We start from the raw sequence: 24,364 nt of genomic DNA, 5'->3' as shown, positions 1-24,364 counted from the left end.
CAATTTACCCACCACCGAGCTCAGACTGACAGGCCTACAATTTTTTGGCCTATCCCTCACAACCTTTTTAAACAATGGCACAACGTTCGCAGACCTCCAATCCTCTGGTACCTCGCTTGTTTCTAGTGAAGATTTGAAGATGATCCTCAGAGCATCTGTTATTTCCTCCCCTGGCTTCATTTAACAGCCTGTGATACAATCCATCCGGCCCTGGTGATTTATCCACTTTCAAGGATGTCAGATGCTCTAATACTTCTTCTTTCATTATGGCTATTGTATCTAATATTTCACACTCCTCCTCTTTAACTACAATGCCTGCATCAGCCCTCTCCTTTGTGTAGACAGAGACAAAAAACTCATTAAGAACCCTGCCCACATCTTCTGCATCTACGCATAAGTAACCTTGTAGATTTTTGATAGGCCTGACCCTTTCCTTCCTCTTGTTCTTAATGTACTGATAAAACATCTTTCAGTTTTCCTTGATTATATTTGTCAAGATTTTTTCATGTCCTCTCTTTGCTTTCCTAATTCCCTTTTTTACTTCACCCCTGCACTTCGAGATCAGGGAGGGGGATTATGAAACATATTAGCATTGAAAGGGAGGAAGGATTAGCTGTTTTAGTGGGCTTAAAAGTGGATAAATCATCAGGCTCAGATGAGATGTATCCCAGGCTGTTATGTGAGGCAAGGGAGGAGATAGCAGGGGCTTTGACACAAATTTTTAAATCCTCTCTGGCCACAGAAGAGGTGCCAGAGGGCTGGAGGACAGCGAATGTGGTACCATTATTCAAGAAGGGTAGCAGGGATAAACCAGGTAATTACAGGCCGCTGAGTCTAACATCAGTGGTGGGGAATTTATTGGAAAAGATTCTGAGACAGGATTAATCTGCAGTTGGAGAGGCCGGGATTAATCAGGGATAGTCAGCATGGCTTTGTCGGGGCAGATCGTGTCTAAGTAACTTGATTGAATTTTTCGAGGAGGTGACTAGATGTGTCGATGAGGGTAAAGCAATAGATGTAGTCTACATGGACTTCAGTAAGGCTTTTGATAAGGTCCCGCATGGGAGATTGGTTAAGAAGGTAAGAGTGCATGGGATCCAGGGCAATTTGGATCCAAAATTGACTTAGTGGCAGGAGGCAGAGGGTGATGGTCGAGGGCTGTTTTTGTGATTGGAAGCCTGTGACCAGTGGTATACCACAGGGATCGGTGCTGGGACCCCTGCTGTTTGCAGTGTACATTAATGATTTAGATGTGAATATAGGAGGTTTGATCAGTAAGTTCGCAGATGACACAAAAATTGGTGTCGTCGTAAATAGTGAGGAGGAAAGCCTTAAATTACAGGGAGATATAGATGGGCTGGTAAGATGGGCAGAGCAGTGGCAAATGGAATTCAATCCTGAGAAGTGTGAGGTGATGCATTTTGGGAGGACTAACAAGGCAAGGGAATATACAATGGATGGTAGGACCCTAGGAAGTACAGAGGGTCAGAGGGACCTTGGTGTACTTGTCCATAAATCACTGGAGGCAGCAGCACAGGAAGACAAGGTGGTTAGGAAGGCATGTGGGATACTTGCCTTTATTAGCCAAGACATAGAATATAAGAGCAGGGAGGTTATGATGGAGCTGTATAAAACGCTAGTTAGACCACAGCTGGAGTACTGTGTACAGTTCTGGTCACCACACTATAGGAAGGATGTGATTGCACTGGAGAGGGTGCAGAGGAGATTCACCAGGATGTTGCCTGGTCTGGAGCATTTCAGCTATGAAGAGAAAGTGAAAAGGCTAGGATTGTTTTCCTTGGAGCAGAGAAAGCTGAGGGGGGACCTGATTGAGGTGTACAAAATTATGAGGGGCATTGACAGGTTAGATAGGAAGAAACTTTTTCCCTTCGCAGAGGGTTCAATAACCAGGGGGCATAGATTCAGGGTAAGGGGCAGGAGGTTTAGGGGGAATTTGAGGAAAAATGTTTTCACCCAGCGGGTGGTTGGAATCTGGAATGCACTGCCTGAAGAGGTGATGGAGACAGGAACCCTCACAACATTTAGGTATTTAGATGAGCACTTGAAACTCCATAGCATACAAGGCTACGGGCCATGGGATATGGGATTATGGGTGCTTGATGGCCGTCACAGACACGATGGGCCAAAGAGCCTGTTTCTGTGCTGTATGACTCTTTGACTCTAGTTTATTGTGTTAGCAAATCTCAGCTGGAATAATAGTTATTATGCTAAAATTGATCTGGGACAGGGAAAATCAGCCAGGCTTCCTATTCCTAATGAACATTTGCTGCAAAATAGAAGTGAAACAGGCTCATCTCACATATCCCCATGGTGGAATAGCATTTCAATATGATCTAGGCTCACATATGAAGAATGGGCAGTTGGGTAAGGTTTTAAGAGTGTGACCGGTGTCCGTGGAATCTTACCTCACCAAGAGCAGGTGGAAACAGCACAGGATTTAATTAAAATGTAGACATATTTATACACACATACTTATCTTTCCATTGTATTTTTTCCAGCTTCACTCAAATGCAGATAAAGGCGATGGATCAGTCAAGTACATCCTTTCAGGGGAAGGAGCTGGCTCTATATTTGTTATCGATGACAGCACAGGTGATATTCATGCCACAAAGAGTCTGGATCGTGAGCAGAGGATACATTATATACTTCATGCTCAAGCTTTGGACAGAAAGACAAACAAACCCCTTGAACCTGAGTCCGAGTTTATCATCAAGGTGCAGGATATAAATGATAACGCACCGACTTTTTTGGAAGGACCTTACTCTGCCTCTGTCCCCGAAATGTCTGAAGTTGGTAAGGTTTTGTTTCAATCATTTGATCTTTCTTTCACTGCACATTAATGCATCATTACTGGAACTGATGTTTGGGGTCAATGATTGTGTACATGTTGATGTATCCTCTCTTTTCAGGTTAATTCAATCTAAACTATCAGGGTGAGCCTTTAGTTTAAGAGGAGTCTGCCTTAATGAAAATGTATAAATGACAGAGCCTCTGATATTCCTGATCGAGATGCTTGGGAAACATTCATTTCCCCAATACTGCGGAGAGGACGAGTGTTTTGTCAGGTCCCTTCTCTTTTGACATTGCCTCAGGACTTTCAGGGTTCCACAAGTGGGCAGGTCTATGTCTGTGTCTGCAATAGGTGCATGTCCAGTGCCCCCATGGAAATGAGGTGGGATTGGATATTCTGGCCCTCTTGTATCAATTACCTCTTCTTGCAACCAACAGGTTATGATGGAGCTGTATAAAACGCTAGTTAGACCACAGCTGGAGTACTGTGTACAGTTCTGGTCACCACACTATAGGAAGGATGTGATTGCACTGGAGAGGGTGCAGAGGAGATTCACCAGGATGTTGCCTGGGCTGGAGCATTTCAGCTATGAAATGATGCCCCCAAAATTTGGCAGTAGCCTTTTGCCTTGGAACGAACCCCCAGCCCTCCACACCAAGATGGGAGGGTTTGAGAAATCCTGGCACAACTTGAAAAGGGCCCAAATATTGAGCCAAATTTTACTTCCATGGGCCCACCAAGTCTTTGGGACAGTAATCAAAGGGGTGCCAAGACTAACAGCCAGACCCACACCAGCTCCCAAGTTCTGGTGAGATCCTACCAGAAGGCAGAGCTGTGCTGGGGGCTTAACTCAGCCAGACTACTACGCTGGCCCACTAAATTCAGTCAAATGATGGCCTGAACAGGCAGAGGGCCTTTCTACCCAGCTTCACTTGTCCAGATGCAAGGTGAGGGGAGAGGAGGGGAGGGTTAGCAATGCTGTGTCTATAATATCAAAAATAGTATAAGAATGCATTAGCTTAGAGTTGATTGGGTTGAAGTTGCATTGTGTAGTATTGATAAAGAACTTAATAACAGGTTCCTGTGAAATTAATCATTTTGTCACTTTGATGAAGGTATAACAAGGTTAAAATAGATGGGTTAAAACTTTTGTTGAAATAGTGAACAATAAAACCCCATACAAATGCATTTCTAACTGCTGTGGTAATGAATTCCTTCAGAAGGCAGACTGGAATATATTATTTTGTAAATGGGCCTGAGAATTTCTCAGGTTGTCTCAGACCAGAACATACAAAGTTTACATGAGATACGATGGTTCCAGTGTTATCGGGGCAAGTTTATGGGCAGGAGTTTGTTAGCTGTGGAAGGCAACAGGCCAGGGCTTCATGAAGATCCTGAAGTTTTCTAGATTGGCTCCAGGAACCAGAGTATATTTTCACTGAAGTATCTGCTGGAAGATTAAACACAGAAATCTGAATCTGAGGTAGGTTGTGCTGTATATAGTCTGGGGATAAAATGGCTGTTCTGAAGAAAGATCATTGACCTGAAATGTGAACTGTCTCTCTCGCTACAGATTCTGCCTGGCCTGCTGCTTATTTACAGCATTTTCTATTTTAAATTTATAATATATATGAAAGAATGGCTGTGATGTGCAGAATGTCTCATGCTGTCGTATATTTGTACATCTGCAACTGATGTCCTCAAGTTACACATAACTTTTGTTGCTCTTTTCCATTCCCAAATCTGATAATTAAAACATGTTTGACAACATTTTTCCTCAAGACAGTGGATGAATCAGGAATCACACTCCACCACTGATCTCCACTTCTGACTCCACTCTGTGGCCTTCCTGGAGTCATCCAGATTTACATTTTTGCAGAGGATACCTGCTCCAGTATAGGTCAATATTATGTATTTCCCCTGGACCCAACACCATAGCAACAGGGCACTCATGAGTGTCCCTCCACAAAAATGTGCAGCTCCCCTGGTCTGTTGCCCCATTTATAAGAGATCCAATGTTAATATTGTAAAAGTCAGTTCCAGGGTCTTTCATGCCATGACCCAGACCTGGATACCACAGTGAGGCCCACACTGGCTCCAGCAAGACATGTGATGAGTGTAATGTGCTTGGAAGGATCAGGTGACCCATCATTTCTAAAGCTCTCCATCACTGAAGGTTTTTCCTCACCTCATGTCTGGGTCTGGTGGAGAATAACTGATAGAGATGGATTGCTGTGATTTGTCAATAATCCAAATATCATTGTGTCATGTGAGTACCAGGCTGGTAGAAACTAAAATAGATAGACCTTGGCCGTTTTTGCATTCGGCAGTTCCTGTATCCTTCATGTTCAGATGTTTGCCAGCAAGGGAGGTAGGAGCTCTGAGGAACCTGATGGGACAGGCCCTCCTGTGAACTCTACCTCCTTGGCATGTCAGGGCTTTGTATGGAGTGGATAAATCTGGGTATTACACTTTAGGAAGGATGTGAAGCCTTTAGGGCAGATGCACAAATGATTTACGAGAATGTGTCCAAGGGATGAGGGACTTCAGTGATGTGGATAGATTGGAGAAGGTGGGGTTGGTGATCTTAGAGAGGGTTGATAGGAGATTTGGTAGAGGTGTTCAAAATCAGGAGGGGTCTGGCCAGAGTAGATGGAGAGAAAATATTCCCATTGGTAGAAGAGTGGAGAACCAAAGGACACATCCTTAAAGTGATTGACAAAAGAACCAAAAGGTGACATGAGGAAAAACTTTTTTTTTTTACAGAGCGTATATTATGATCTAGAATACACTGCCTGAGAGTGTGGTGGAGGCAGATTCAATCATGACTTTCAAACAGGAATTATATGAGCACCTGAATGGGGAAAAAATTACAGAGCCACTGGGAAGGGGCAGGGAAATGGGACTAGCTAAATTGCTCTCATGGAGAGCTGGCACAGGCTTGATGGGCAGAATGACCTCCTGCGCTGTAACGAAGGAATGATTCAACTTCTCCCCAGCCCAGGCCCCATCAAATCACTTGGAAAACGGCCTTAGGAATCTTAGGGCCAGTGTCTCCAAATTGCATATATAAATCCCGAGAAATCTATAAAATACCAAATAAATGAAGACAATGATTGCCAAAAATTGGCATCACATGGATTTTCTTATTGCATGCAGTAGAGTCCACATGATTCCCCCAGGCTGGATGAAATCTCATTGCCTTGAATTAATGTGCATGAGCCCTTCAACTAAGCATTTTTATTCACTAGCAGAAGTATATTAGAAAGCAAAATTCTTTTGTTCACACACATCCCCAACAGTGCTATTCAACATTAATTTCTCACATAAAATCGCACTCTTCATGCAAATATAATGCAAATCCTAAGAAATACAATCAGATTTAAAAAGCATGTAGCTAGAAATCGGTTATGACTTTCAGAAGTAGAAGTATTTGCAATGTTTTTACTGTATCCAGCTGTTTTCAAATTTTTTCTGGTCCCCTGCAATGTGCTCTATGTGTTTATGCATCCGAGACTTAAATCATAGCTTTAATATTGTGTTTCTGCTCGTTATTTGAATTGTGCTTGATTAGTAAAAAAAAAATGGCAAAGGTCCATAAAGAGGGTAACTTCACATTTCCTACTTGGATGTTTCTAGAAATAAAGTTGTAAATTTTAAGCTTTATAGAAATGATCAGCCCTTCAGCTTCTATACTCATTTTCCTTTGTTGTAAATTATTAATAACTCCTTTTTAATTCCCGTTCTCCCACATTTGTCTTCCGATGATCTCCTTTAGCCTCTCCTTGCTTGAAGGCAGTGACTGGTGCTGAGATTTACAGGTACCAGCAGCTTTCTTAATGTCCCGTCTAGGTGACTGTTTAACTGAGAGAGTCTGGTCAATGAAGTTATCTGGGCTGTTTGATGACAGCCAATCAGAATCCTGTCCTCAGCCAATGATTACCTAGGATTGGATCCTGGACCTTTTTCATTCTGCATGGCTCAGTGAATGAGATGATCCATGAGCCACAGTGAATGCCTCACACTAACATATAAAATAAAATCAACAAAGTGACTGGGGATTTCCTCTGAAATGTCCCTGCTCTGTCACTAGAACTTTGCCTGAGGGATTAAGCATGATAGGAGAACTGGAATGATAGCAGGGATCCGGCGAGGGAAAAGTGAGGATGAGGGGAGGAGCTTTAATTTTAAAAAGGAATAGGTAGATATAGATATAAAAAAAAAATGGGGAAAGATTTCCACTGGTTGTTACACATTAGAAACATAGTAGGAAGAAGATTTCCAATTTTCTCACATTCTGGTCAAACAGTAAAAGTAGTCCACAAGAAAACGTTATGGTTTTGTTAGAAATACTGATCAGAGGAACTTGTTCCATTGTGTCTCACAATGTCATTCCCTCATAATGGCCAAAGTGAACTTACACCCTATAACCCTTTATTATTTAGTTTGAAGCCAATCTTGTTTCTCAATCAACAGAAGGTACAATGGGTATCATATAGTGGGAATTTCCCTTTGTTATTGAGAGGGGGATGCAGTCCCCATCATTGTCAGCCATGGCTCAGTTGATAGCATTCTTACTTCTGTGTCACAAGGTTTAGGTTCCACTCCAAAAGCGGAGCGCAAAAATCCAGGCGGATACTCCAGTGCAGTACTGAAGGAGTGCTGCACAGTCAGAGATGTTGGGCTGCATTTTAAGGGCCCAATGCCGAAATAGGAATCGGGCGCATAAATTTGTGGCCCGCAAGCACGGGGCCCACATCGCGGAGTTGCCGCGATTCCAAATGCGGTAGCTCATTAGCATCGCCGGGGGGGGGGGGGGCACTCCCCCCTGATGACGTGGAGGGGGCAGGCGAGCTGTCGCTGGCAATGCGCAGGCACTGGAGCCATTTTTAAAAGGCTTAGAGCCCTAACTAAGCTTTTAAATTTTAAAGGGACAGTTACGTTAAAAGATTATAAAAATGAATGAAGTAATCTTTTCATGCACTCTCCCACCCCCCATTCTTGCCCTTTCCCCCCCAGAGTACCAACCCTGAAAATTTGACCTCCTTACCCCCCCACCCCAGAGTTCGGAACCTTTTCCCTTTACCACTTCCCCATCACCCCCCGACCAATCTGAAGCATTGTAACCCCACTTCGCTGCCCCCCCCCATCACTAAGAAAATCACCTCCTCCCCCAACCCCACTGGTGTCACGCCTCGTTTCCCCGAACGGGGATTCGACGGCATGGCGTTGTCGGCCGCTACAATGAAGATACCAACCTGCTGGCAGAATCGCTGCGGCCTGCATGGTAAGTAACAATTTACATATTTTAATGCGGGTCCCGTTGCTGAGCAGTGGGGTGGCCACCAAGAGGCCTCACCGCTGAGATTGGGACGGGGTCTGTCGGCGTCAGGGGTGGTGGCGGGGCTCCTCTGTTCCTATCTTCATTGTCCCCCCATGCCGCCATTCCCAGCGGAGGGCCTTTAAAATCCAGCCCGTTATCTTTTGGATGAGATGTTAAACTGAGGCCCATCTGCCCTCTCATATGGATATAAAAAGTCCTACAACACGATTTCGAAGAGGAGCAGCGGAGTTATCCCTGGTGTCCTAGCCAATAGTTATCCCTCAGTTAACAGCACAAAGAGATTATCTAGTCATTATCATATTGCTGTTTGAGAGAGGTTACTGTGTATAAATTGCTGCCGTGTTTCCTACGTTACAATAGTGACTATACTTCAAAAAAGCATCTCATTGGCTGAGGTTGTGGAAGGTGCTATATAAATGCAAGTCTTTCTTTTTTTACTTGCATCACATCTCACAGGACTTGCATTTCCATATTATTCTTGTCACTAAACAAATTATTTCAGACCATGATGAATTTTGCGACTATAAATTTTTATATGTGCATTATAAAATCACAAAACAAATCAGCTGCATGGTGAGCCTTATCAGACATGAGAGAATTTCTGTCCCATGATTTATTCAGTTTATATTTATAATATTTTGTTCCCATTATTTTCCAAGGAATTGCAAATAATTGTTGCTTATTGAAAACATTTTGATCTTATTTCATGTGAATCTGCATCCCCAAGCTTGGAAAAATCTCAGATAATCGTAGAATGCATTTAGACAAATTCTGCATATTTCAAGTCTTTTTAATCTTTAAGGTTGAATGCTAAGTATGTAGCAGAAAAAAACAAGGGATAGGATTTTTTCATTAGCTCAAATAAGCAACTCACTTGTTAAAAAAAATGGATCAAAGGAACAGTAAGAAGTCATTCAGCCCCTTAAACCTGTTTCACCATTCAATTAAATCATGACTGAATTGAACCTTAATTGTACCCCATTTAGCCACCTTTGTTTGAAAATTGCTTGATACACTTAACCAACAAAAATCTAATAATCTCAGTCTTGCAAATTTCAATTGGTCCAACATCCAATGCCTTTTGGGGGACAGTGTTCCGGATTTTCACTAAACTGTGAGACTTACCTTCTGGGAGAACAGCAGAGAGGAGCGGACCTGCGGGAAGAACACTGAGTGGAGAGCTGATAAATACAGCCCGAGGATTGCAGAATACAGCACTTACCTTCCAGGAGAGGAGTGGACCTGCGGGAAGAACAATGAGCGGGGAGCAGGTAAATACAGCTCGAGGATTGTGGCCTGGAGCACTTACCTGCCGGCAGAGGAGTCTAGGTGCGCCAAAGTTTGAAAAAACAAGTGAACAGTGACATCACAGGAAAACTGCAAAGTGATTGGATGGTGAGTAACTGCTGTTAGGGAGTTTCAGTAAATAGCTGGGTTAGTACTCTGTTAGGATGCGTGTGATATTTAAAAGAGTACATTTAAAGAGTGCACGGATGAACTGCAACAATTGTTTATCCCTGTCTGGTGCAAAAGTAAAATGGGAAAGGTAGCCAAACCATGGCTTACAAGGGAAATTAGAGATAGCATTAGAACCAAGGAAGAGGCATATAAATTTGCCAGAAAAAAACAACAGACCTGAGGATTGGGAGCAGTTTAGAATTCAGCAAAGGAGCACCAAGGAATTGATTAAGAAGGGGAAAATAGAGTACGAAAGCAAGCTTGCTGGGAACATAAAAACTGACTGTAAAAGTTTCTATAGGTATGTGAAGAGAAAAAGACTGGTGAAGACAAATATAGGACCCTTACAGTCAGAAACTGGGGAATTTATTATGGGGAATAAAGAAATGGCTGACCAACTAAATGCATACTTTGGTTCTGTCTTCACAAAGGAGGACACAAATATCATACCAGAAATGTTGGGGAAACACAGGGCTTAGTGAGAGAGAGGAACTGAAAGAAATCAGTATTAGTAGAGAAATGGTGTTGGGGAAATTGATGGGATTGTAGGCCGATAAATCCCCAGGGCCTGATGGTATGCATCCCAGAGTACCTAAGGAAGTGGCCCTAGAAATAGTGGATGCATTTGTGGTCATCTTCCAAGATTCTATAGACTCTGGAACAGTTCCTACAGATTGGAGGGTAGCTAATGTAACCCCACTATTTAAAAAGGGAGGTAGAGAGAAAGCAGGGAATTATCGACCAGTCAGCCTGACGTCGGTAGTGGGGAAAATTCTGGAGTCCGTTGTCAAAGATTTTATAGCAGAGCACTTGGAGAACGGTGGTAGAATCGGACAGAGTCAGCATGGACTGACAAAAGGGAAATCATGCTTGACAAATCTACTCGAATTCTTCGAGGATGTAACTAGTAGAGTTGATGAGGGGGAGCCAGTGGATGTGGTTTATTTGGACTTTCAGAAGGCTTTCGACAAAGTCCCAAATAAGAGATTAGCGTGTGAAATTAAAGTGCATGGGATTGGGGGTAGTGTATTGCGATGGATAGAAAATTGATTGGCGGACAGGAAACAAAGAGTAGGGATAAATGGGTCTTTTTCTGAATGGCAGGCAGTGACTAGTGGGGTACCGCAGGGATCGGTGCTAGGACCCCAGCTATTCACAATATATATTAATGATTTTGATGAGGGAACTAAATGTAATATCTCCAACATTGCAGATGACACAAAACTGGGTGAATTGTGAGGAGGATGCAGAGAGGCTTCAGTGTGATTTGGACAAGTTGAGTGAGTGGGCTAATGCATGGCAGATGCAGTATAATGTGGATAAATGTGAGGTTATCCACTTTGGTAGCAAAAACAGGAAGGCAGATTATTATCTGAACGGCTATAAACTGAAAGAGGGGAATATGCGAGACCTGGGTGTTCTCGTACACCAGTCGCTGAAGGTAAGCGTGCAGGTGCAACAGGCGGTAAAAAAGGTAAATGGTATGTTGGCCTTCATAGCGAGAGGATTCGAGTACAGAAGCAGGGATGTCTTGCTGCAATTATACAGGGCCTTGGTGAGGCCACACCTGGAATATTGTGTGCAGTTTTGGTCTCCTTATCTGAGGAAGGATGTTCTTGCCATAGAGGGAGTGCAACGAATGTTTACCAGACTGATTCCTGGGATGGTGGGATTGACATATGAGGAGAAATTGAGTCGGTTAGGATTATACTTGCTGGAGTTCAGAAGAGTGAGTGGGGATCTCATAGAAACCTATAAAATTCTAACAGGGCTTGACAGGGTAAATGCAGGAAAGATGTTCCCGATGGTGGGGGAGTCCAGAACCAGGAGTCATAGTCTCAGGATACGGGGTAAATCTTTCAGGACTGAGATGAGGAGAAATTTCTTCACCCAGAGAGTGGTGAGCCTTTGGAATTCGCTACCACAGAAAGCAGTTGAGGCCAAAACATCGTATGTTTTCAAAAAGGAGTTAGATATAGCTCTTGGGTCTAAAGGGATCAAAGGGTATGGGGCGAAAGCCGGAACAGGCTACTGAGTTTGATGATCAACCATGATCATAATGAATGGCGGAGCAGGCTCAAAGGGCCGAATGGCCTACTCCTGCTCCTATTTTCTATGTTTCTATGTGTGGAAATAGCTGCCAAACAACTGGGAGACTGAAAAAAAAGTAAAAATTAAGTATTAATAATAAGGAACAAGAGAGTAGCTGGTGAGCATTTTGTGAGTAAGGTTTATTTTAACTAGTGAACTGTATTGATTTTTAATAGGATTTATCAGTACTAGTAAGGTTTTATTAATATTTCTCAGGTGTTGTAGTATTGTAAGTTTTTTTTAAGCAGTAACAAAGGGTCAACTAATAAATAAAGGAATGGCAACCTTGAGAGTACACATGCTATACTATGTGGGAGCTCCAGGATACTTCCCGTATCCTGGAGAGCCATTTGTGCAGGAAGGGTTGTCAATTGCAGCAGCTTGAGCTCTGGGTTTTGGAACTTGAGCAGCAGCTGGCGACACTGCAGTACATTAATGAGGATCAGAGCTATGTGGATTACACATTTATAGATGTGGTCACCACACGGCTTAATAGTATGCAGGTAGAGAGAGAATGGGTGACCATCAGGTAGTTAAAAAGAATCAGGCAGGTAGTGCAGGAGACTCCTAAATGCATCTCACTCTCCAACAGGTATTCAGTTCTGAATAATGAGGAAAGTGATGCTTCACCGGGGGAGTGCAACCAGAGGCAAGTCCATGGCACCATGGCTTAGCTGCACAGGGTGGGGGGGGTGGGGCCGGGGGGTACAAGGAAGAATGGAAGACCCATCGTGATAGATGATTCAATAGAACAGACAGACATTTCTGTGGCCACAGACGTGAATCCAAGATGATGTGTTGCCTCCCTGGTGCCAGGGTCAAGGATGTCACTGAATGGCTGCAGAACAGTCTGAAAGGGGAGGGTGAACAGTCAGCAGTCGTGGTCCCCATCGGAACCAATGACATAGGTAGAAAGAGGGATGTGGTCCAGCAGTCAAAATTTAGGGAGCTAGGTAAGAAATTAGCAAGCAGGACCTCAAAAGTAGTAATCTCCAGATTACTCCCAGTGTCATGCGTGAGTGAATATCGAGATAGAAGGATAAGACATATAAATGCATGGCTGGAAAGATGGTGCAGAAGGGAGGGTTTCAGATTCCTGGGACATTGGGACTGGCTCTGGGGGAGATGGGACCTATCCAGGCGGGACAGGTTTCACCTGAACAGAGCCAGGACTGAGTTCCTTGTGGGACGTTTTACTCGTGCTTTTTGGGAGGGTTTAAACTAGTTTGGCAGGGGGATGGGGACCTGAGGGTAGACTCTGTTGGGACAAAAGAAGAAATGAAAATGGAAGACAGAAAATTAATGGATGAGTCTGAAAGACAGATGAAACAAAGGTTAGAAAATTTTTTAAAAAGAGTTTGGCAGTGCTCAAGGGTATCTATTTCAATGCAAGGAGTATAGCAAATAAAGCAAATGAGCTGAGGGCACAGATAGACACGTGGTAGTATAATATCATAGCTATTACAGAAACATGGCCTAAGGAGGGACAGGAATGGCAGCTCAACATTCCTGGTTACAGGGTTTTCAAACGCGATAGGGAGGGGGATAAGAAAGGAGGGGGGTGTGGCAATTTTGGTCAAGGAAACTATTACAGCTGTGAGGAGGGATGCTATGTTGGAAGGTTCATCAAATGAAGCCATATGGATTGAGCTGAGGAACAAAAAAGGGGCAATCACACTGCTGGGAGTGTACTATAGACCCTCAAACAGTGAGAGGGAGATAGAAGAACAGATATGTAGGCAAATTTCAGACGTACAAGAACAATATGGCAATAATGGTAGGGGATTTTAACTATCCCAATATTAACTGGGACAGTTTTAGTGTGAAAGAAATTGATGGAGCAGAATTCTTGAGTTGCATTCAGGAGAACTTTTTTGGCCAGTATGTGGCAAGTCCAACAAGAGAGGATGCAGTTTTAGACTTAGTTTTAGGAAATGAAGATGGGCAGGTGGAAGGAGTGGCAGTGGGAGAAGATTTTGGTGGTAATGATCATAATTTAGTCAGTTTTAACATAATTATGGAAAAGGACAGAGATCGAACAGGAGTTAGAGTTCTCAATTGGGACAGGGCCAATTTTACTAAACTGAGGAGTGATTTAGCAAAAGTGGATTGGAAACAGCTACTTGAAGGTAAATCTGTGTCAGAACAGTGTGACGCATTCAAGGGAGAGATTCAAGAGGTTCAGGGTAAACATGTTCCCACAAAGAAAAAGGGTGAGACGGCCAAATCTAGAGCTCCATGGATGTCAAGGAGCTTACAGGGATGATAAGGCAGAAAAGGAAAGCTTATGTCCAACACCGAGAACTCAATACTACAGAAAGTCGAGAGGAATATAAAAAGTGGAGTGGTGAAATCAAAAAGGAAATTAGGAAAGCAAAGAGAGTGCATGAAAGAATATTGGAAAGCAAAATCAAGGTGAACCCAAAGATGTTTTATCAATACATTAAGAGTAAGAGGATAACTAAGGAGAGAGTAGGGCCCATAAAAGACCAAAAAGGTAACCTATGTGTAGGGGCAGAAGATGTTGGCATGGTTCTTAATGAATACTTTGCATTTGTCTTTACAAAAGAGGGGGACGATGCAGATATTGTAGTTAAGGAGGAGTGTGAAGTATTGGATGTGATAAACATAGGGAGAAAGGAAGTATTAATGGGATTGGCATCCTTGCAAAGTTGATATATCACCAGGGCCAGATGAAATGCATCCAAGGCTGTTAAAAGAAGCAAGAGAGGAAATAGCAGAGGGTCTGACCATCATTTTCCAGCCCTCACTGGATACAGGTGTGGTGCCAGAAGATTGGAGAACTGCTAACGTTGTACCTCTGTTTAAAAAGGGAGCGAAAGATAGTCCGAATAATTACAGGCCAGTCAGTCTAGCCTCAGTAGTGGGCAAATTATTGGAATCTATTCTGAGAGACAGGATAAACTATCATTTATAAAGGCACACGTTAATCAAGGATAGTCCGCATGGATTTGTTGAGGGAAGATCTTGTTTGACCAACTTGATCAAATTTTTTGAAGAAGCAACAAGGTAGATAGATGAGGGTAGTGCAGTTGATGTGGTCTGCATGGATTTTAGCAAGGCTTTTGACAAGGTCCCACATGGCAGACTGGTTAAAAAAATAAAATCCCATGAGGTCCAGGGAAATGCAGCAAAGTGGATACAAAATTGGCTCAGTGGCAGGAAACAAAGGGTAATTGTTGACGGGTGTTTTAGCAACTGGAGGGCTGTTTCCAGTGGCATTCCGCAGGGCTCAGTACTGGGTTGCTTGCTTTTTGTGGCATATATTAACAATTTGGACGTAAATGTAGGGGGCAAGATCAAGAAGTTTGCAGACGACACAAAGATTGGCCATGTAGTAGATAGTGAGGAGGATAGCTTTAGGCTGCAGCAAGATATTGATGGTCAGATGAGCAGAAAAGTGGCAAATGGAATCCAACCTGGAGAAATGTGAGGTGATGCATTTGGGGAGGTCAAACAAGGCAAAGAAATACATGATTAATGGGAAAATACTGAGAAGTGTAGAGGAAGTGAGGGACCTTGGAGTGAATGTCCACAGATCCCTGAAGGTAGCAGGACAGATTGATAAAATGGTTAAGAAGGCATATGGAATCCTTTCCTTTATTAGCTGAGGTATAGAATACAAGAGCAGGGAGGTTATGCTGGAACTGTATAACTCATTGATTAGGCCACAGCTTAAGCATTGTGTGCAATTCTGGTCACCTCAATACAGAAAGGATGCAATTGCACTAGAGAGGGTACAGAGGAGATTTACAAGATATTGCCAGGAATGGAAAAATGCAGCTATGAGGAAAGATTGGATAGTCTGGGGTTGTTCTCCTTGGAACAGGGAAGGCTGAGGGGAGATCTGATTGAAATGTACAAAATGTTGAGTAGCCTGGATAGAGTGGCGGTGAAGGGTCTATTCACTTTAGCAGAGAGGTCAGTGATGAGGGGGCATAGATTTAAAGTGATTAGAGAAAAATTAGACGGGAGATGAGGAAAGTTTTTTTTCCACCCAGAGGGTGGTGGGGGTCTGGAACTCACTGCCTGAAAGGGTAGTTGAGGCAGAGACCCTCAACTCATTCAAAAGGAGTCTGGATATGCACCTCAAGTGCCGTAATCTGCAGGGCTACAGACCAAATGCTGGAAAGTGGGATTAGAATAGGTGGTTTGTTTTTCAACTGGCACAGACACGATGGGCCAAGTGGCCTCTTCCTTTGTCTTAAACTTTCTATGATTCTAAGATGAGCTTCCTGACATCACCGCTGAACAGTTACCTTTAATATTAGAGATGATATCCCCTTATTCTAGAGTCCCCAACTAGATGAAAGAATTTATAAAACCTGAAGATGTTGGAAATACTTAACAGGTCAGGCAACATCTGTGGAGAAAGGTCATTGACGAAACTGCGTCGTCTGTACTGAAGAATAAGAAAATGCCAATGGGGAGGGGAGAAAGAACCAAAGGGGATGTCTATGATCGGGAGGAAAGCAGGATAGATCAAACAACAAGAGGGATGATGGTGCAACTCCAAAGGGGACGGTATTGGGACAAGTAAAGAGACAAAGGATTGATCTAGATGAAATAATTTCTCTATATTCAACCTATCAAAGCCTTTAACCATTTTAAACACTTCAATTAGATCACCCCTCAACCTTCTATACACAAGGGTATACAAGCCAAGTTCATGCAGCTTGTCCTCATAATTCAACCCTTTAAACCATGGTATCATTCCGGAGAATCTGCACTGTTCCCACTCCAAGGCCAATATATTCCTCCTGAAGTTTGGTGCCCAAACAAGCAGCAGAGAACCCACAGTAAAACAATCACTTGAAAGGATGGAATTTCAACTAATCATTTTGCTGCATTTGTTTATTTAATGCTGTTACAGTGCTTACTGACCAGATATATTTTGCATAAATGAGAATTGTCCATAAATTCATTAAAGATGCCTATGCATTTTTTTCTGTGGTATTCCATTTTCTTACACAACTGTTTTCCTCCAGGATCTCTCATGAATCTTGGATGCTCGAGACTCATTTCTCCTTGCTCACAGCAGAACAACTTCTTCAGATCTTTGTTCCCCATTTCCTGTCTTATAGCCAGCTGCTTTTATGCATGCAAAATTGAACCCAAACTTGGGTATCTTCTGATCGTGCTATTTACTTCAAATAATTTGCTTTTTCTTTCAACCTTATTGTTTTGTATACAGTTGAAATTTGGTCCAATTGCATTTTGAGCTGATCTTTTCCACCATTTCTGGCATTCCCACTCAACGGAGCTGATTTGCAGTGCACCTGCCTGGCATAAACAGGTTAGTGCTGGGTCCAAATAGTGCTGGATTATTTAGTGTCCCATTCACACTGGCAATTCAGCTTGTGCTCTTGGGAGGGACCTCGAATGGCCAGCCATAAGGCCCACCTGTTTCAGGTGGGAAGCCTGATGCACATAGGACCATGATTGCAATTGTGTGCCACAAGTGGGAGGCTCGTCTTTGATACTTGCCCAGATCAAAAAACTTGTCATTGTTTAATGTCTAGATGCATGCATGAAGAACTGTCACTGACTGACAAACATTGACATTGTGGGATATTGCTGACGTTTGACATTTTAACATGAAAGAATGGAGGTGGGGGGTGGCGGGAGAGGGCAGCAGACATTATATTTCTGGACAATTAGATTCTTTTTGAGCTATGATGCCAACAACAACTTGCCTTTATGTAGCACCAAGAATGTAGGAAAATATCTCAGGGCATTTCACAGGAGCATAATTCATAAATCATCTTGTTGCTGGTCGCAGTGCCTTCAGCTGCCACTTATGTCATGCAGGCCCCCACCTGCCAAGGATGAAGCACATATATTTCACCATATGGACATTAAATTTTAAAATAGTTACTGGGAAGAAAAGCCGGCCTGTTACAAGGGGTTGGCAAGCCCGACTGGAAAGATTTTTTTTGCATACCAGCAGACAGTATTGGAACAAAGGAACCAATCCTTGCTCCCCAATACACAAATGAGACCTGGTCAAACCAGTTGGTCATGTGACCATCTGCTGGCCAACTGGGGGAGTTTTAAATTGGAAAAACACAGTGTTGGAACACAGAAAGCTCTTTGCTCCTGGACTGAGACTATTTTTCTCCTGTCTGCTTTCATCTCGTTCCCACCAGCTTCAGAATACATTGAAGACATATGAACCCCGAGAGAGAAAAGGCTCCTACAGTGAGCAAGGTTTCAGAAGAATACTGGGCCCCAATGAAAAACAAGATCTACCTACAAGCAAGGACTACAGCGAGTTCCAAGAACAGTAACAAAAACCCCTCTTCAGAGATTGCCTCAAACCTCTCTTCCATTTTTCTTCTCTTTTCTGTCTGTATTTGCATGCTAGGGTGGGGCGCAGCGTGTATCCGTAGGCGTTAACCGAATTAGAGTTTAAGGTTTAATAAATTTCACATTTCTTCTTTAAACCAGAGAAAAACTGGTTGTGCCTTATAATTGGAAAGCAGTGAACAAGGATTCACCAAGGGGGAACTAAACACATGGTGTATTAAAAATTAAATCCTGTTACAGTAAGACCAGGTGAAGGCTGAAAGGGAACGCTAGACACCTTTCTCACCTGGTTGTAACACTTGGATGTACTCATACAAGGAATGCAGAAAGTTAGCATGCAGGTATAGCAAGCAATTAGGATGGCAAATAGCATGTTGGCTTTTATTGCAAGGGATTTGGAGTACATGAATAAAGTAGTCTGGGTACAATTGTAAAGGGCTTTGGTGAGACTGTATGTGGAATATGGGGGGAATTTTATGGAGACGATGGGAATCTCGGCTGGAGAACTGGCAAGAGAACCGCACTGCCTCCTTTGGGGAAGGCTCGCCATATCACGAACCAATCAAGCACTTGAGATACCACCAGTGGGCCTTCCCTGGGATGGAAAATCCCACCCACTGAGAACTGCCAGCCAATCAGAGGTGGCTGTGGCTGCTGCCAGAATGGCAACCAGCAGAGTCCTAAGATCACGGAATGACCTATGCCAGAGGTAAGTGATGGCAGGAGGGGTTTTTAGGGGGGGTGGTCACAGGGGAGGGGGTCGGCAGCAAGAAAAGGAGGGGTGGGTTTGTGGCTTTAGTGGGCTCCCCCCTTCCTGATGCCAGGACCCTCGATCAGGCACTGTGTGCATCTCCCCACCCCCACACTGTGGGAGAGGATAAGCAACCCTGGACAGGTTTGCATGTTGTGCTCCGTGTGGCAATCGGTCCACCTGCTGCTAGGTTGATTCCAGCAGTATTGGAAGAGGCCCTGAATTACTGACCTAAGGGCCTCAATTTGTGGTGGGGTGGGAAGGCCCTCCATGGGCCTTCTTGCAATGGAGTTAATCAGGGTGGAGGCGGGAAGGTGCCAGGGTCCCCACCCACCACCATTCCGTCTAATTAAATGCTCTCCCTGTCTCCAAACCCGCCACAGGGGACAGCATAAAATATTGCCCCTTATGTGCAGTTTTGGTCTCCATAATTAAGTATGGATATACTTGCATTAGATGCAGTAGAGTGAGAGTTCACTAGATTGGTACCTGGAATGAGAGGGTTGTCCTATGATGAGAGGCTGAATAAAATGGGTTTGTATTCTCTGGAGTTTAGAAGAACGTGAGGTGATCTCATTGAAACTTACTAGATTCTGACGAGGCATGACAGGGTGGACACAGAAGTTGTTTCCTCTAGCTGGGGAATCTAAAACATGGGGACACAGTTTCAGGATAAGGGGATGATCATTTATGACTGAGATGAGGAGAAATTTCTTCACTCAAAGGGTTGTGAATCTTTGGATTTTTCTACCCCAGAGGGTTGTGGATGCTCCACCATTGAATATATCAAAGACTTGGATAGCCAGATTTTTGGTTTCTTGTGGAAATCGAGGTATAAAGGCCTGCTACCTGACCCGAACCCGACGGGACCTGAGAACGTGTCGGGTTCAGGTCGGGTCGCACTTCTGGGTCTGACATTCGGGCTCGGGTCAGGCCAGGTAAGTGACTCTAATGTTAATTTACTTTTTGGACTTTAAAGGTAGTTTTGCTACAGTTATTTTAAGCTTGTACAGTTAAGGAACAAAGTGAAAAATGAAAGGTAAGTTAACTGATGGTCAGGTCTGGCACGGGAAAAAATGGAAGGACTTGGGCTGGGTCGTGCTCGGGTTGGGTCTCATTGGCAGACCCAAGCAGGCCATTAGTAATATGGAGTGGGCTGGAAAGTGAAGTTTAAGCCCTAGATCAGCCATGATTATATTGAATGACAGAGCAGGCTTGATGGGCCATATGGTGTCTTCCTCCTATTTATGTTCTTATGCAAGGCCCTAAGCTCTGGAATTCCCTCGCTAAAACTCTCCACCTCACTCTCCTCCATAGTGCTGCTGCTTAAAACCTACTTCCTTAAATGAACTTTTGTTCACCTGTCCTAACGTCTCCTTTGGCTCAGTGCCAATCTTGTGATGACTTTTATCCCCCTTTTCTCGCTCTCTGAATATTGTGCTCATATAAATCGGTAAACCTATTTCCATCAAACAAATTGAACTCCACTTCAACATATTTTCCATTTAACATGCACCATAGGAGTGAATCTCAACGGGAATTATCCAATGGTCCATTGTTCCAGGGGATGAGCAGGAGAACTCTTCTGGGAATTCACTCATTGTGTATTTAAAAATATTATGGCTCTCAATCTAAAATTATTCTTTTCCTTTATCTCTTCATGTAATCATCCTTCACTGTAGGATGAACATTTGGCACACTGCAGTGTTTTTCAAAGCAGAAAATATCATTGACCTCAGTGATATCTTTGGTAATTAAAAAAAATACTTGATTTGTGATGGCTTAATAACAAAAGCAGTTGGAATAACTGAAGGATTCTCATGTCACTGAAGCAGGCTCTGAATTACTAAAATTTCTAGAATATGTGAAATGTCAAACAACTTGAAGTCAGAGAATTATTGACTGTGCCACACACTGGCATGAGCTTAACTGAAAAGAAAACTTGCAGTATCTTTCAAAACCTCGGCATGTCCCAAATCGCTTGACAGCCAATGAAGTAGTTTGCTGACATGGAGTCACTGTTGGAACGTAGGTGCTGGGTTCAGGACTCCAATTCTTGTGCTGGTACGTTCCCAATCAGGTGGAGCAAATATCAAAGACAAATCTCAAGGAAAGCAAAGATTAAGAACAAGTCATTTTCTGACACTCAGAGCAACACCTTCTGTATCTTAGGTAGGAAATATCCATTCCATGGCTATTCGATATGGGCTGTAGGTGTTTTAAAAGATGATGAATCAGAATGAAGAGTTATACATTTGATTTGGAGACATACTCTGTCTCCAGCTGCAATCATTTATTCTACAATGGCTTATTCCTTCAGTCTGTTCCCAATCACCTGATGTTGACTTCTGATTATCCTCAAATAGACAGGTGCTCAGTCTTGTAATCTTTGCTAATAGTGTGTGCTCTGCACAAAGACTCTAAGATTACATACAGGCAGGACCTGGTTTACTGATCACAAAACATCCAATAAAAAGGAAAAAGTAACTGTTTTGGAAATCTGGAATTAGATACCAAAAATTCTGCAAATATACAGGTGGGTTGTCAGTATGTGTGGTAAGAGAATACAAGTTATATTTAGGGTATGTACCCTTCATTAGAAAGGTCATTAGTTTTTAAATAACATTGCTTGATCTGTGCTGCCTAGAAATGCCAGTAGAGTTGATTCTGGTTGTGGGAGAAACTTAATTGGCTTTCCTGTAAGAACTGCAGTTTAAATTACATCCAACAACTATAAATGGAAAATAGGACACTGGTTCTGTACATAGAATTCTTGAACATTAGTAAGTGGCTTTCTGATTCATCCCTCACAGTGACATTCACTATGAATATATACAGCAACCAAGCAGTGAAGCACAGGTAAAACAGACACTCTGAAGAACAAAAATTACCATTTTCAGCTTGAGCACCAGGATCAACTGTCAGGTGATGTACTTTCAAGTATAAGTTTATAATTCAATTCTGTAAAGATCTTGCTATCAAATTCCTGTAGCTCATTCACAGCTTCCAAGCTGAAAAATTTAGGACAGGTGGGGATGTGGTAGGAATATGGGATTAGTATAAATGGGTGGTTGATGGTCAGCACAGACTCAGTGGGCCAAAGGGACTGTTTCAGTGCTGTATCTCTAAATAAATAAACAAACTCTCAAACCTTAACTGAAATGACTCACATATATAGGACCCCAATGTAATTTTCAGGAACCAATGGGTGATGTGCATCACCCATTAGTATCAGGTGTTGAGCAACCTAACCTGTGATCTTTAAAGGGACCATTGCAGGTTATACATTAAAAAGTGAGTACAGGTTCTGTAGCGAAATTTCTGCTCCTCCAATCTCCACAGAACTCTTCCACCCTGCTCCCAGCCTTTCTCCTAACTCCTGCTACCCCTACACTATAATTGCCTTCCTCTCCGTCCTTTGCATATTTTTGCAGAGATCTGCTAGTGCTCTTCCTGCAGTCTGTCTGAATTCCCCCGAAGTTAAAATCATCTCAGTGACAAAGAAGCCCATGAGCTCTTTGCACTTGTTGCAGTTGAGGTAGTTTATATTCGAGAAAAGAAGCCAGGGATTTCTTAGCTCTGCAGGATTAGGTGCATCATGAGTCTGCTTAATATCCAACAAAACAAAGCTTCAATTAACTTTTGTTCAGGCGGTGGAAGGAGCTTAAAAACTCATTGCTGTGATGGCAGCAATCCTTAAACAAACACAATCTCATAATCAGTAATGTAATTTGTTGGTGTGAATTTTTTCTGAAAATATCTGCCTTATGAAAATATCATTCTTTAATTCCAATAATCCGTATGTTGCAGAGTCTGATTGCCCTCAGAATAATGTGAGTCTTTTTATGTTTCACTTGCAGCACAATCAGGTTTCCTTGTTTATTTCATTATAAAGCTCACTAACAGAATGCACTGATGTGTTTTTAGGGAACAATATGGACGGTGAGAGTTAGCCCAACACAGCAGTATTACCAGTCTGGAGAGGTATTTGCTGATTAAATATTATGTAGAACACTGCCACTTGGAATTTTATTCTTGATTTGTTGTGACTACAAAGTGACATTGGCTCATTTTAATTCCTTCCTTTGTTTTGTTTCACTGGATATAGTTAACTACCTTTAACTAATAATGAGGCTGGAAATGGTATAATTTAATTTCACTCCAAGACCCTGAAATTCCAGGGTTTTGTCTCTCCTGACGTAAGACTAGCCAAAGGACATGTCTGCGTCCATCGTTACAGATGCTGATTCTGTTGCAAAGTCCAGCAACATAGTCATTATAGTAATCAGGGTAGGTCATTCTTGTCTGTATTGACACATTAGAGACACCTTGATTAACAGCATTGCAATAAATCATAGCAGTGCCATCTAACTACAACACAACATTAAGAGGCCATTAAAAGACCTTGGAATTGTGGCAAGGCTACACCCTCTTCTGCTGGCAGGAGTTAAAAAGGACAAATGGAAAAAGTCATTGATCTTTCTCTGGAATCGATCACCACTCCTTTCAGGGTACCTCCACAGAACTCATGATAACTGTCTTTAGCAAGCTGGGTATGCTCTTCTGATGTGGGGGGGGGGGGGGGGTGAGGTGGGGTAGGGTGCATGGAAGATTCATCCATGCAAGAAAATTCAAATCTGACAAGCCAAATATGTTTGTAATGTAATCTTTCTATTGTGTTGACCAAGTTCTGACACATGCAATTGACTTTAAGCAGTAGACATACAAAAGAATAAACACATACACCCTGTTTTTTCCTGGGTAGAGATGTAGGGTGGAATTTTATGCTCTTCCCCCGTGGTGGATTTGCAGGTGGGAAGAGCATAAAATCGAGTGGGATGTTGGCAGGAGGGATCCCTGCCACCATACCACTTCCACCCTGCAGCCAATTGGGCCTGTAACTGGATAATTAACCCCAAATTAAGGGCCTCTTCCTGCTGCAATTACCCATGTATACAAACATACGAACATATGAATTAGGAGCAGGAGTAGGCCATTCAGCCCTTCTAGCCTGCTCTGCTATTCAATAAATTCATGGCTGATCTGTTTGTGTTTTGGATTGCACACTCTCATCTACCCCCGATAACCTTTGATTCCTTTGGGCTGTCACCACACGGGAAGCATGGCGCAAAAAACTGTGTGGGCGGGGAGCTCCCTCATTCAAAGACTCTTAGTCCATGAATGAGGGACCCGACATCGGGACAGGGGGCGCCCGCTGAGGGCCACACCCCTGACCTTGCTGCCAAACCCCCTCCCCACCCCACCCCGCTAGAATGCTCCCGCCCAGGCCTACCACCGCCCCTCGGTGTCTGATCACTGCAACTACAGCAGCTTAAACATTCATTCCCTCCACCACCAACGCACAGTGCGCAGTGGTTAGCACCGCAGCCTCACAGTTCCAGCGACCCGGGTTCAATTCCGGGTACTGCCTGTGTGGAGTTTGCAAGTTCTCCCTGTGTCTGCGTGGGTTTCCTCCGGGTGCTCCGGTTTCCTCCCACACGCCAAAAGGCTTGCAGGTTGATAGGTAAATTGGCCATTAGAAATTGCCCCTAGTATAGGTAGGGAAATATAGGGACAG

General features: G+C 43.2%; 1 protein-coding gene across 3 annotated transcripts in view; it reads left to right on the top strand.

Annotated features, from left to right (window-relative positions):
- LOC137379102 (cadherin-18-like) overlaps positions 1 to 24,364 on the top strand; it is a 226,941-nt gene that overhangs the window by 49,325 nt on the left and 153,252 nt on the right. For all 3 annotated transcript variants that reach the window (XM_068049786.1, XM_068049797.1, XM_068049807.1), the window contains one exon: positions 2,520 to 2,814. In XM_068049786.1, coding sequence (XP_067905887.1) covers positions 2,520 to 2,814 — 295 coding nt within the window. The remainder of the gene's footprint in view (positions 1 to 2,519; positions 2,815 to 24,364) is intronic.

The sequence above is a fragment of the Heterodontus francisci genome, chromosome 2 (assembly GCF_036365525.1).
Source record: "Heterodontus francisci isolate sHetFra1 chromosome 2, sHetFra1.hap1, whole genome shotgun sequence".
Lineage (NCBI taxonomy): Eukaryota > Metazoa > Chordata > Chondrichthyes > Heterodontiformes > Heterodontidae > Heterodontus > Heterodontus francisci.
The sequence above is the reverse complement of the archived record's forward strand: the minus strand, read 5'-3'. Positions and strand labels throughout refer to the sequence as shown.